This window comes from Arachis hypogaea, chromosome 20 (genome assembly GCF_003086295.3).
Source record: "Arachis hypogaea cultivar Tifrunner chromosome 20, arahy.Tifrunner.gnm2.J5K5, whole genome shotgun sequence".
Lineage (NCBI taxonomy): Eukaryota > Viridiplantae > Streptophyta > Magnoliopsida > Fabales > Fabaceae > Arachis > Arachis hypogaea.
In genome coordinates this window covers 143,980,831-143,994,592 of record NC_092055.1, presented here as the reverse complement: position 1 = coordinate 143,994,592, position 13,762 = coordinate 143,980,831, and the positions used below count along the sequence as shown (strand labels likewise).

Sequence of the window (13,762 nt, the reverse complement as noted above, 5' to 3'; positions counted from 1 at the left end):
TTCTTCTTTCCTTTGGATGATATTAATCTATTCATTCAAATTTAATTCTTCTATTTTGTCCTTTATTCTAAAAGAATTTATTATTTATTTAAAAAAGAATTATTTTACAGTAGTTTGTGAATTGTAGGTAAACGATCCTTTTTAATTTGAATATGGAAGTAACAATGTGATTGGGCTGGGATATGGAGAACACAGGTGCTTCACATCTGTATGGTGTTAGAGTAACAGAATTTAGACCATGTGAGACAGTCCTAGTTGTTAAAGGTAAAAAACACGGAGGCTTCGATTTTCTTCTTGCGAGCTTCAAATTTTTCCAATTCTAAATTGGACCAACGAATTTGTTCTGCAAAATTTTTAAATCAAGCAACTTGCAGGGTCTGAGTTCTACATCTGACACTCACAAAAAGCTACAGATTTATCTTGTACCTCATGAATCTATATCCGAGCACATTACATACAAGGTTTCCATAATCATAAAATTGAACCAGGTAGACGGTGCCATATTTTTATTTTTAGGAGAGTGTTAGGTAAATAATGACTATTTTGAACAACATGAACAACCACTAATCAAATAAAAATATAATATATCCTAATTTAACGTTACTAATTAAATTTAAGATTAATCTACTCTTTTAACTCTATTAATTCACATTGTTTACACATTGTTCAAAAATATTGTTGGTATTTTTCCTTATTTTTAATGTTGGATTAACAATGATATTTTTTTGAATTGTGATCTGTCTTAGTATTTTTCTAAGATATGGAATGATTTAATTTAGGAAGTATAAATCGGATTGTCCAATTTTTAGATACGAAAATTGGATCGTCTGATTTTTGTACTCGAATCCTCCGATTTGTATTTAAAAAGTTAAAAAAATTTTGAAGTACACAAATCGAATGGTCCAATTTATGTACCTTTTATAATTTTAAAAAATACTAAAAATTACAATATTAAGAGATATTACTTATTCTATCCTATATCTAAATTTTTTAGCCACGTAGTATCAAAATTAGTTGTACGAAAAAATGAATTAACTTCTTACAAATGAAATTAGAGTTACTACGAGAAAAATGTTATTTAAACATATTTTATATACAATAATAGGAATACAAAAAGAATTTATTATTTTTCTTGGCATGACAATTATCATCTTGTGTGTTCTCTCTCAATGTGTCTTTGTATGATATAGGCCTACTAATTAGTAGAAATAACATAACATCGCCATTAAAAAAAAATGAAAAAGAGGGAAAGAACCAGTAAGAGAGGGAATAGTTGTGAAAAAGGTTTTTTTTTGGTCTTGGTTGTGATAGAGTCTAAAAATAGAGGGTATTATTATGTTGACTTTTGGGCCCAAAACTGGAGCATATTTCAGGCCCATAATGGCCCAAAGTTAATCAGTAAAAAAAATAAAAAATCAGTAAAAAAAAACTAACTTAAATTAGTGGAGAAATCAATTTATTCATCTATTTAAATAAGTATTGAAGATTAGAATCTCATCATACAATAACCTATTAATTAGCCATATACATTTAAATAAAATTTAAAACTATAATAAATTAATTCTTAATTTATCAAATTTACAAATACTTTTGGCAACCAAAAGAAACTGGAAAAAAAAAAAGAGAATAAGGAAACGATCGAAAAGTAAGAGGAAAAAACAATAAAGAATAAAGAAGTGAAGTGGGTACTGAAAACGAGGAATAAAAAGCGTGAATTTAGAAAGTTCTGGATTGCAATTTGCACAAGTGTTTCCTTTTATTTTTCAACAGTAAATCATCAAATCGAATCAAACACTTTATATATAGGGTTGCATAGATTTTCAATCTTTTGATCTATTCGCACTCCACTAACCAGGTTAGCCCTAATTCCATCCCTTGTTTCTCTCGCAAATTTTTCATTCCAAACGCGTTATTGTGCAGTGTTTTGCTATGGTCTCGAAATTCGCTTTGAAACAGTGCCGATTAGTGGTTAATTGCTATCAATTTTGTATAGTTGAACATATCTCGAGAAAAACCGTCTAATTTGCTGAGTATGAGAAGTTAAAGAGGGCCAAATATAATCGGAATGCTTAGAGAAAGTAGTTCTTGTTTTTTTAAGACTCTTAGGGTTTTCTGAATTCAGCATCGTGAATTCGTGATCCTTTGATTCTGCCATTACTGTTATGCTGGGCGAGCTAGTTAATTCATATATAAATTCGATTCACAATATTTAGATATTTTGGTCAGCTTCTGGAAACGAAAGCCTACAGAAGGAACCAGCTCCAGATTGCTATAGCATGTTTATATTCATCCCCTGGCCGTTACTTTCAGTATAGACCAGTGTTGTCCAATATTGTTGCAGGCTTGCAGCCACCCGTTTGTTGTTTTGTTTTCTATGTTAGATAAGTGGTTAGATCACTCTAGCTATTAGTGCATCAAATAATTGTTTGTTGATTATTGTTTTTGGTGTGATTAAAAAGTGCTCCTTTTTGCATTAACTATCAATGTTTTGAAATTTTATTCCTTTTGATTTCCATTTATACTATCAAATGATGGTAGTATGTCTGATGTTTTGCATACTTGTGATTATGAAAGGGCTCTTTATATTGAAACCAATATAGGCCATACTAAATTTTAACTTGAACCTCTGAGATTTCAACCAATTTTGCTAGGTTGATGCAATCTTCAAAATCTCAGAATTAACAATCACAGGTAAATTTTAGAATAAATCCCCTGTTATCTCAAACTGTGTGAGGATGAAGTGGGAGAGAATATTAATTATTTGGTTTTGCTTATGAATATTTTAAACTTGTTTGCATTATTCAATATTTCAATTAGAATTCATCTGTCGTCACCGATTTTTGTTTGGATGATTTGATATGTGGCAGGATTTTTTTTGATAAGCAAGAACTTGAATTTCGAAAATGCCAAAAATTAGAAGAGCTCGGTCCCAATCTATTGATTGCACTAGGTCGCATCCTTACCCTTCCAACTCCAAAAACGATGAGCTACATAAACCCAAGAATTTGGTGGGATCAGTTGATGACGTGAAAGAATGGGAGGATGCTACGTGTCCTATTTGCATGGAATCTCCACACAACGCCGTTCTTCTGAAATGTTCTTCCCATGAGATGGGTTGCCGTCCTTATATGTGTAATACCAGTTACCGGCACTCCAACTGCCTTGACCAGTTTTGCAAGTCATTTGGTTCTCATCTCTCATCAACAATACTGCAAGAAATCCCTCTCACAAGCACAACCTCTAACAGTAGGGATGCTCAATTAGAGCCTAGACACTCCTCAGAATATGGGAGCCAATTGCAGGCAAAGCTCATCTGCCCTCTTTGCCGGGGAGAGATATTTGGATATATGGTCTTGGAGCCTGCTCGTAGGCACATGAATTCTAAACCAAGGAGTTGCGCTTCTGAGACTTGCGAATTCCAAGGAACATATGCAGAACTCCGGAAGCATGCTAGGTCTGAGCATCCATCCGTCCGACCATCTGAGGTGGATCCCTCGCGACAAAGTGATTGGACGAGGATGGAACGGGAAAGGGACTTAGAAGATCTTTTTAGCTCAATTCATGCAAGACCTGATGTTGATAACAGAGACACAATGTTGACTGGGGATCTTGCTGATTTAATGTCCTTTTTCTTGTATGAAATATTTTCTTCTATTGAAGATGCTAACAGGATGGCTAGTTTGATGTCGAGTAATAGACATAGAATGCCATTACATGATAGAAGGTCTGGAACAATGCAGAGGATACCAAATGGTACACAGACAAGTCAATCGGCTAGATGGAGATCCAATTTACCTTTAGCACATCAACCAGAGAGAACTCAGAGAGGAAGAAATATATCATCATCCCGTGCTGTGCAGGCGAACCGTCCTGCTAGATGGAGAACAAACTTATCGCTGTCATCAAGGATGCCTCGTGAAGCTCACCAGTATTATAGAGAGGTGAGCCCAGGGTTGAGGATGACATCTTCAACAAGGATGTCTCGATCAGGAATTTCTAGAACTACTCCGGAAAACACACCTTCATTTGGAAGAAATTCGTCATCTGGAAGGACTGCTGCACATCATCTACGATGGCGTGACCAAGGATGGTCGTCGTCATAGGATAGGCAATAAGGCTTTAAATAATGCAGTCTCTGGAACAATTTATTTGGTGATTATCATTTAATTTAATTCCTTCAAGGAAATCTTTTACATTTTTTTCTTGTTTTGTTTTCTAAGAGAATTGCATCACTAATAAATACCATCTCCTGTAGAAAAATCAATCTACATCACAAATCAAGTCCAACCAAGTTGCCATAACTTAATTTAGTTCCACGCGCCATTATCTCTAATAACCTTTTGAGTTGACATGTGACTATATATAATTGGCTTTTCTATGCGGCTTTCATTTTTTTTGTTTTCAAATTTTTTCAACGTTTTCTTCTTTCTCTGCATTCTATGCGTTCTCTTTCTTCTTTATATTCTCTTCGTTTTCTGGGTTTTTTTGTGTTCTTCGATCAATGCTCTTTAATCTGATTTGAAGATTTGGATTAATTTTTTTTTTAAATTAAGCTATGAAATCAAGTTTGAACATATATTTCATTTTCGAAGACAATAAATGATGCAAGTTCACACTGTCAGTTGAATCAGGACTAATTGAATTATTGTTTTAAAACGAATCAAGTGGATGGGGTTTGGTTTGAACCTTGTTAATGTAATTCGTTAGAATCAAGTGGATGGGGTTTGGTTTGAACCTTGTTAATGTAATTCGTTAGTAGTTGATGCTGGTGTAGTTGTTTTTTCTACAAGTTGAATAATTTTCGTTTTTTTTTTTTTTTTTTTTTGTAAAACTCAGTGTTCATAGTTAAAGGTTTGAATTTGAATGGAAGATTGGAGTTTTGAATTGTTTTTTTGATGAATCTATTTATGTTATGTTTAATGGTAGTTTCGGTGCATTTTGAAACACAATTTGGTGTAATATAGAATTGTTTTCGGTGTCGTGCTTATAAGTTTCGGTGTTTTTTGTGTCCGTTTATCCCAAAGGTTGGGATGACTTTTACCACACTTGAAGAAGAGGCTGTTGCGACTTCTTCTCCTTCTCCTTTGTCCTCATTTTTTTTCATTATTATTATCATCATCCTTGTCTTCTTTTTACGTGTAACAGTTTAAATCCAGAATGCACCGAAATTTCTTAATGATAACGACACATAAACAAACTCAATTCAAAACAAATTCAAACTAAAAGTGCACTTTATTTAAATTTAGAATACATCAAAATTACTTAATGATAATTCAAAACTCCTCCTCTTCCTTCTTTTTCTTGTTCATATTTTCTTCTTATTTTACCTTATTTACTCACTTAACAAGAATAAAATCAAACAAAAAAGAAAAAGAAACGCATAATGATATAAAATCACTAGGAAGAGGAGGAGGAAATAAATTCAGCAACAACAATAAAAGAATAACAATGAGAAGGAATGCAAAGAAGAAAAAAGAACGCGAAGAAGGAGAAGGAGCGGGAGCGTCGGAATCATTTCACGTAGTTACACACCCCACTAATAAAACAGATTTTTGTTGAACTTGTACTTAGTCACTAAAAAAATTTTAATTAGACTTAATTATCAAAAAGACTTGGATGTGTAGTATAACTTTACAAAAATATAACCGGTCTTGATTTTGCATTTCTAGCAATTTTGTAAATCCAAGAAATCTTTGTTGATCGTTGATCCTCCCTTTTTTTCTGACTCAATTTCAGTACTCAAGTTAAAGGAATGGTAACAAATCATGTGAGTAATTTTGGTATAGTGTAAATTTTCAATCTTATTTTTTTAGGTGTCTATTTTCAATTTCAATTAATCAGCTGTAGTTTATGCGCAACCGAGGAAGAAACGGGAAAATAAAATCGATTTTAGCGTTCATAAGAGATGGATAATGAAAATATATCTTTTCCTCACATTCATTAAGTAAATTAACAATAAATCTTGAGGGGAAAATTACATAAGAGATGGATAATGTTAAACAAAAATTCAGCCTGCTTTAGAGCAACAGATTTAAGATTCCCTGGATAAGGGGTGAATAAACTTAGGGCTTGTTTGGGTGAGCTTTTAAAAAAAAGATCTTTTTTTAAATTATTTTTTTTAAAAGATTTTATAGAGAAGTAAAAGTAATTTTATGTTTGGATATCTCATGTAAAAAGGTTTTTTTATCTATCAATTATGTTTGGATATAACAGTATAAAAGTACTTTTTTGTTCATTTATTACATAAAAAACATTTTTTTAAAGAAAAAAAATCTTTTAAAAAAATGTAAATTACAACTTCTCAAAAAAGATTTTTTTTTTATTTTACTAGTGCTTTTACTTTTACTACTAGAAATTTACCAAACACGTTAAAAAATAAAAAAAAAGATCTTTTTTCATTGAAAAAAAATTTTTTTTTTTAACAAAATAATGGCGCCCAAACATGCACCTGGTCCTCCTCTAGTTTCTCTTAAGTTGCTACTCTTGAGTTCATCCAACCGTTTAACCCATTCAATGGGAGAAGAGTGCTCTCTTGTGTGAGGGTGCAACACAAACAGTGAATTTTATATTCACAGTTTGGAAACATGAAGTTGAATGACTCCCCTAATCTGTATTATTAGGCAAGTCATTAAAATTTGAAAATCAAGGGCAAAGCGGGCGAAGAAAGTTGAATTTGATTTGATTTTTCGTGCAACACACACAAAACGCAAACGCAAAAACGAAGGGCTGTATTTGTGAGAGGCAACAATGGAGGTAGAGGATGACTGGGACATGACCGTGGAAGAACTCGATTCTCTTGAACGCGATGCTTTCCTTCTTCTCAACAATTCAATGTGCACCAACAGCAACAGCACCATTTTCCAAAACCACCTTCTGCCAACCCTTCCCACCAAACCCCATTTCCGATTCCCGTCCTCAAAGGGTAAAGTTTTAATATTTTCTTCATTTCATATGTTTCCCATTTTGTATTGTTCATGTTTGCTTTTCTTTTGGCTCTTGTTGGGTTAAATTTGTCTTTTGGTGTGTGGGTAATTTTGTTGAAGTGTTGTTCATGAGTGTGTATCCCTCATTTTAATGTTAGAAAACAAAATAATGCAGAAGAATCAAAAGACGTTTGCTACTACAGTCTTAGTATTCTTCCCTGTACCCTGTGGTTCAGTTTCTGGAAGGAGAACTACTCATAGTGTGTTTGTATTGCAATCCAGGTGGACGCTTTGCCTCAAGGAAAAAAGTATGCTTCTTTCCTTCAAAACCTTAACATTTGTTTCAGTGTCATTGTTCATGGCTGTATTACTTGTCTCTAATTCTATTATCTACCATAAACAAAATAATAGTTATAAACTTAGAAGTAATTTCTTCCGGTTTTAGAAATATCATTTGTTGATCTATTGGCATTTGCTTTGGATTTTGGCTTTATATGTAACCAGATGAGCCTTCTAAAGAACTGCCGAAGTTTTCTGTCAAACTTTTTCTCCATTCAGTGGGCATGTTGCAGCGAAATTCCAATATGACCTGGTTTCACATGCTAACTTCATCAAGAGTATTGAATTATATTTCTATTGAAAATTTTGAATTTTCCATAATTAGGGGCTATGTCATTGACCTTGAACAAGTTCCTGTATACTCATGCTTTATAGGCTATGTTTCATGGCAGGTAATAATTTCTGCTTTTCGGAGAATTCCAAGAGCTTCTTGGAATGCAAAAGAAAGGTCTCTCTCTCTTCCAGCAATAAGTGTGTGTTCATCCTAGCATGGTTTTCTGGATTGGCTGTTTTCAGGGCTTAGTTATTTGAAAGATTTTTGAGTTTGCAGGTTATGGATGTTCCGCTTTCTTCCTTGTAAGAAGCAGAGAAGGTTCTAGGAGAAATCTAATTATAAAGTTCAGGTAATAATTCTTCTATTTTCGTTTTCTTTATAATTGGGATACTGATGTTATTATTTTCTATGTTAATGAGAATTGAGCTTGGCTTATATAATTTCTTTGGGGGGAAAGCTGGTCAAGTGTTTGGGATTCCATCCATATAGTAGCTGTTATAGCAAAGTAAATTTTTGTTTCGCAGGCAGAACATATTTTTCCATGTTGATGGTCCTTGTGCCTTAGTCACTTTGGTATTATTCAACACTGCATGTGGTTGGCAGTTTTCTTGTCTATTTAAGTATAAGCAAGCAAGCAGCGTTGTTGTTTATGGAGATTTCTTTCTTTTTTTCTCAAAATATCTCTTGTCGGGTCTCTAACTAGCTGCTTTTATTGTAAAACCTTTTTGCACTCTGCACTCATATATGTGCTATGTTTCAAATGGCAAAATAGATTATCAAAATAGTGTTCAAAGCAGAGAACTCTTGAACAGTTTTGTCAGAAGATGTGATAAAGTGGATAGGTTGGAACATCAGCCTGACCCAAAACGACCCCGTCAGTCATGACTTGCGAGATGCGCAAGATGGATTGGAAAGTGAATCCATTTCGCACATACGAGACCGGTGGCAGGTGAATCGGAACTTAAATCTTGATGTCTTCATGCAGAAGTTTTCCTGTAGTATTTAACCATAGGTACATGGGGAATTACACCTTTGATGACACAAATGCCTTTTGAAGTTAAAATCCATTGTACAACAAATAACAGATTATGAGTACAACTTACAACACTAAACTATGTTGCTGGTGCTGGAGAATGGAGATAATGGTTTGGTTATTGGGAGAAAATGTTGATCAAGTCTCCCATTAGATTTTAGGTTCCACTTGTTCTTAACTTTTTGCTCCCCTAGTTAATGTATGGGGCTTTGTACAGAGTAGTATATTATCATATATGAATTACACGTGTAAAGAATTTCTTTACACCATATAAATTTTAATCTATATGCATGCATGTATCATTTTATTTTTAGAATTGATTATCTCCGAATACATAGATGTTAACTGAAAATGAAAGAGACACATGATAACTTGATAAGTTGCAATGCTACCTTATCTTGAAATCAAATCATAACAACCAATCAAGGGCATGATAGAAAAGTAAAATCTAGAATTTATCCAAAATCCTAGAAAAAGTAGGGTCATCATCACTTATTTATGTTAACAACAGAATGAAACCATGATATCTCAAAAAGCATAAGCAAGATGTCATCATCACTTATTCGAAATTCACTAAGACGAGTGAATGCCAACAGCAATAGTGCAAATATTTCAAAAAGCATAGATGATTTTAAGCTAAAGAGAATATAGACACAATTCGAGTAAGATCATAATCCTCAAAGACATTAATATTTAATTCATTGTTCATTCATAATCCTATTAAAAACGACGATAAAAAGCCACAGGAAATAACAAGAAAAGTTGCTATATTACTCTGTGGTATGGTAAAATCTTCGACCCTTGGTAGGTGGCCAAACAAAGGCGTAGCGCATATCATTAGCAGGGTTTCAGTTCTTCATGACGTAGACACACCTCTTATGAACAGTCACTTTTAAGAAATCTCGCTCCATGGGAGGAGCCCCACTGTCAAGTTGTAATGCTGCAAAGTCCTCCAACAGGGACAGAGTGAAAATTGAGAAGCAGAACGCCAATGATTAGGATCCGGAATCCAATAGTTCAGCAGAGAGTATTGCACACACCTTCCCGTTGCCAAGGTCAACAAGATTGACTCTGGCCCTATCTGTCATCCAAGGTTGGAAACCCTCAAAAAACAAATCAAGGTATTGATATAATGCGACGCGGCCATTCTGGTGGTTAACCAAAATGGCAAACACCTTCTCCAAAGGTGTGTTAAGAGGAGGTCCATCCACATACTTATTGTTACGGTGGGTAACCAGAGCTTAGTGGGCCGGATGGCGTTGGTTGGCCCAAACGTGTGAGGGAGGTGACTATCGAGTGAACCTGAAACTCGGTGTTCCTCCGTCCGACTTGTACGTGCGAAAGAATGGGGGGTGGTACCTGCAAGGACACTCCGATGCCTAAGTTAGCAAGAGTGTGAGCAAGTTTAGAGTGTATTGGACTTAGTGATACCTGAGGGGTGTCAGGGTATTTATAGTGGTGAACCAATAACCACCGCTGGAGTAGTGCCACCTTTTTAGGTGGATAACCGTTCCCATATCTTAGGGAAGTTAAGATATGGCTCTATGAAGTGGTTGGAGAGTTTCTAGGGGCCGTTACTCATTCGAATGAGTGTTATCTGCCAGCTAACCCTCGTATCCGACTTCTTTGGAGCAGGTCGTGTTCAGTACCGACTTCTTGGGATGAAGGCTGGTACTGGGTGAGGGCCAACCCTTTGGGTTGGGTCTATTTGCTTGGATCCTGGACCTTTATTATTGGGCCAGGGTATGAACAGTGCCCCTACTCGAGCCCAATTCTTTTTTGAGAGTTGGGTTCGAGTATTCAACTCGGGGTCTTAGCCGATTTGCGAGAGGACCGACGTGATGATTAAGAACCGACGTGATTTTTCTTTGACCTTTCGGTTCTGACGGTTACGTCTAATCAAGCGTCGTGTCCGTTGGGTATGCGTAGGGATTTAATGGCCTTGGTAACGGTGCACTTTTATTGAGAGTTGCCCTGGTTTTACCATTATGCCCCTAACGTCTTTATAAATACTTTCCCTCTCTTTCGTTGTTTCGTTTCTGCAATCTTTCAAATTTCCCTTGCATTTGTTCGTGCTGCGTTCTTGCGTTTCGAAGGCTTTTACTACCTCCAGTCTTGATTTCAGACTTAAAGGTTAGCTTTTTCCCCTTCTGTAACATTCGTTCTATTTGCGTGTTTTTATCTTGTAGGTAGATTTGGTTTGTAGGCTTTAGTTCCGTACCCCTTCCCTTAGAGACCGTGTGTTGATTTTCCTTTTCTTTTGTAGGTTTCTTGTCACCCTTTTTTAAGAAAAAGAAATGGCTTCCGTAGATGCTCTCTCCCAGTGGGTCGATGTTACGGTCCTAGGGAGGAGCCCTCAGTTGACACTGAATTTATCACCCACCTACGTACTCACTATAGAATTTGTACTTCTGAAGAAGATGAGCCGAAGTATGAGTTGATAGTCCCGGGTCTAGAAGACCGGGTTTGTTTCGGGAGGGCTGACGAGACGGCCCCTCATTTCTTTTTTATGTATGAGAGTATGGTCACTCGTTTGGGCGTTTTTCTCCCTTTTTCAGAGTTTGAAATGTCTGTATTGCGTCATTGCCGAGTGGCTCCCACCCAGCTTCACCCCAACTCTTGGGGTTTTCTGAAAATTTATCAATTTATCAGCCAGGCTCTAGAGTTTCCAACTTCTCTGAGGATTTTCTTTTACCTTTTCCATATGACCAAGTCCTTCAGTGGGCTAAATAATAAGCAACAGTGGGTGTCCTTCCGAGCCATACAAGGTCGGAGGCTTTTTACCCTTTTTGACGAGTCCTTTCACGACTTCAAGAACTACTTTTTCAAAGTGCAAGCTGTAGAGGGTCACCACCCCTTTTTCCTGGATGAGCATTCTTCTCCCCGATTTCCTTTATATTGGCTGGAGGCCTCCCCCTGCGAGAAATATGGTCTAGATGACCTAAATGAGGTAGAGGCAGCCATTGTGGGGTTCCTCCGAGAAGTGTGGGGGAGGGCCCCATACTTGGATACTAAAAAATTTCTCCAGGGGTCGCCGGCCTTTGTCCAGTCACAATTAGGTAGCTTTTTGCGTTTCTTGCTTATTTCCGACTTGCAATTTCTTTTACCGACTTTGTCTGATTTTAGCTACCAATTTGTTTTTGCAGAGATGGCAAAGAAAAACGCTCAAGAGTCTTACCAGAGGGTTCAGGAAGCCAAGGCAAAGTCTCGAGCCAGGTCTGGAGGTGTTAGGACGGTTGTCTCTCCTCCTCCTCCTCCTCGGAACGTTGGGACTCCCTCTCAGCCTATTGTAATTTCTTCCTCTGCTCCCTCTCTGCCACCCCCTCCCGTCCGACCTACTCCCGAACCAGAGCCAAAGAAGCGCAAGACCTTAGAGTCTGGCGCTTCTGGTGAGGCGGACGCTCTTGCGTTCGTCCGAAAGAACATCTATCCTCATGCTCGTATGAGTATGGATGATGTTTCTGTTCGGCACTACCTCACTACTGTGGTTGAGGAGAGTCTCAAGACGGCGGGGGTTTGTGGCAAACTCTTGGATATATTTGAGAAGACTCCCATCAGCTCTTTAGGGACGACCTCGAGGGTCGAGGAGCTGGAGGGTAGGCTTCGTATATATCAGGAGCATGAGAAGGAGTTGGAGGGGAAAGTCGCCAAACTGACGGAGGAGAGGGACAGCCTCAGAGAGAAGGGGCAGAAGTTGCAGGCTCAATGCAACATGGAGGTAGGTTTAAGGAAAGCAGCGCAAGCCAGCTACAATAGTTTATTTGCTGATCTTGTGTCTGTAAAGAACGACTTGCTGAATGCTCGGAAGGCCTACACCGAGTTGGAGGACTCTATTGCGGATGGTGCTGATGAGGCCTGGAGGATTTTCAAGGAACAGGTCGGAGTTATTGCTCCTGACTTGGACCTTTCTCCTTTGGACCCTGATAAGATTGTTATTGATGGTGCCATCGTGGATCCTCCTGTCCCCATAGTGGAGTCTGAGTCTGATTTAAAGACTCGGGGGCAGAGGATCGTAGAGTCCCCTCCTCGCTCTAAGGACGCTCCGAGTTCTTCTACCATCCTCCCGAATTCCTCTTCAACTCCTGCTCCTGGCGTTCCCCCTGACTCTGCTGGTGGTGATCTTCTAAAAAAGTGATTTTGGCTATTGGGGCCCGGCCTGTGGGCCCCTCTTTTTAAACTCTTTATATTTATTTGTTGGTGTTTTGAACAATTTTTTGGCCTTTTAAGGCCGTAAACAAAACAGTAATGCCCTTTTTTAATAAGGGTTTAATTTAGCGTTTAAATAAATGCCCTTTTTTGGATAAGGGTTTTGAGTTACCTTATGCGCGCATGCTTTTCGTGGTTCCTTTGACTCTTTGATCTTTTCTGGAAAAAACCTTTTCTTTGGGACTTGCCTGCTTTTCTGAATTTCCTTGATCCTCAAGGCAGCCTCACTATTTTTCTTAGTTTTTTCTTATCTCTTTTTGTTATTCCTAGTACTCAATTTTGTTTTATTGAGTTTTTCGTGACTTAGGCTACTTTTGCGATTCATTTTAATTTTACTCGGTTTCGCATTCCGTCTTGTGAGTCGGACTGCTCCCGAGTTTATCATGATCGACTTCTATAGCCTCTTTACGCCGACTTGTACCTCGTCGTTTTATCCTGACGACCATCTAGGTCGGTTAATGGGATTTTCACGTTTTGTCGAGCTTAAATCGGCGCGTTTCGTAGAAAGAAAATAAAAAGGGAATTTTAAAAGAGATATTTAAAATGAAAGAGATCTTTATTAATTGAGGAGGTACCTTATTGCTACTAAGGGCTTTTGATAATTTATTTCCCTTAGCCCCTACTATGATGCCTCGTTAAAAACCCTTCTCCAGAAAAAACCCTTTGATTCTGGGAAAAAATCATGAAGCTGGGAAAAGAGTACATCAGGGAGTAGAGTTCGCTTTTAACTGTAGTACCTTTTCATATTACAAGCATGCCATGACCTTGGTAACTCGGTGCCGCCTAAGTCGGTCGCCTTATAATAGCCCTTTCCTAAGACCTCCTTGATCTTGTATGGTCCTTTCCAATTAGCAGCGAGCTTTCCCTCCCCAGATTTGTTGACTCCAATGTCGTTTCTGATTAAGACTAAGTCGTCAGGGGTGAAACTCCTTCGAATGACTTTTTTGTTGTATCTTATAGTCATCCTTTGTTTCAACGCTGCTTCTC

The 13,762-nt window shown here is 37.3% G+C and overlaps 2 protein-coding genes across 13 annotated transcripts; both read left to right on the top strand.

Annotated features, from left to right (window-relative positions):
• The first annotated feature begins 1,499 nt into the window (after positions 1-1,499).
• Positions 1,500-4,195, top strand: LOC112734930 (uncharacterized). Of its 2 annotated transcripts, XM_025784458.3 has the most exons (3): positions 1,612-1,855; positions 2,652-2,691; positions 2,868-4,195. In XM_025784458.3, the coding sequence occupies exon 3, from the start codon at positions 2,904-2,906 to the stop codon at positions 4,101-4,103; it is 1,200 nt and encodes a 399-aa protein (XP_025640243.1). In that variant the 5' UTR covers positions 1,612-1,855; positions 2,652-2,691; positions 2,868-2,903; the 3' UTR covers positions 4,104-4,195. The 2 variants fall into 2 exon arrangements, with proteins under 2 accessions (XP_025640241.1, XP_025640243.1); XM_025784456.3 differs by lacking the exon at positions 2,652-2,691 and having other exon boundaries at positions 1,500-1,855.
• A 2,304-nt stretch (positions 4,196-6,499) lies between these two features.
• Positions 6,500-8,854, top strand: LOC112734929 (uncharacterized). 11 transcript variants are annotated; one of them, XM_072231658.1, is made up of 6 exons: positions 6,500-6,922; positions 7,099-7,231; positions 7,428-7,540; positions 7,655-7,733; positions 7,813-7,885; positions 8,309-8,854. In XM_072231658.1, the coding sequence occupies exons 1-6, from the start codon at positions 6,806-6,808 to the stop codon at positions 8,319-8,321; spliced, it is 528 nt and encodes a 175-aa protein (XP_072087759.1). In that variant the 5' UTR covers positions 6,500-6,805; the 3' UTR covers positions 8,322-8,854. The 11 variants fall into 11 exon arrangements, 10 of the variants coding, with proteins under 10 accessions (XP_072087759.1, XP_072087756.1, XP_072087751.1 ...); XR_011879331.1 differs by having other exon boundaries at positions 6,511-6,922; positions 7,206-7,231; positions 7,655-7,710; XM_072231657.1 differs by having other exon boundaries at positions 6,543-6,922; positions 7,082-7,231; positions 7,655-7,710.
• Positions 8,855-13,762: the final 4,908 nt, after the last annotated feature.

Coding starts and splice junctions, on each gene's coding strand:
- LOC112734930 (XM_025784456.3), top strand. CDS start 2,904: ATGCCAAAAATTAGAAGAGCTCGGTCCCAATCTATTGATTGCACTAGG.
- LOC112734929 (XM_072231649.1), top strand. CDS start 6,748: ATGGAGGTAGAGGATGACTGGGACATGACCGTGGAAGAACTCGATTCT. Junction 7,232..7,427: donor GCTTTGCCTCAAGGAAAAAA/GTATGCTTCTTT, acceptor ATATGTAACCAG/ATGAGCCTTCTAAAGAACTG. Junction 7,734..7,812: donor TCTCTCTCTTCCAGCAATAA/GTGTGTGTTCAT, acceptor TTGAGTTTGCAG/GTTATGGATGTTCCGCTTTC.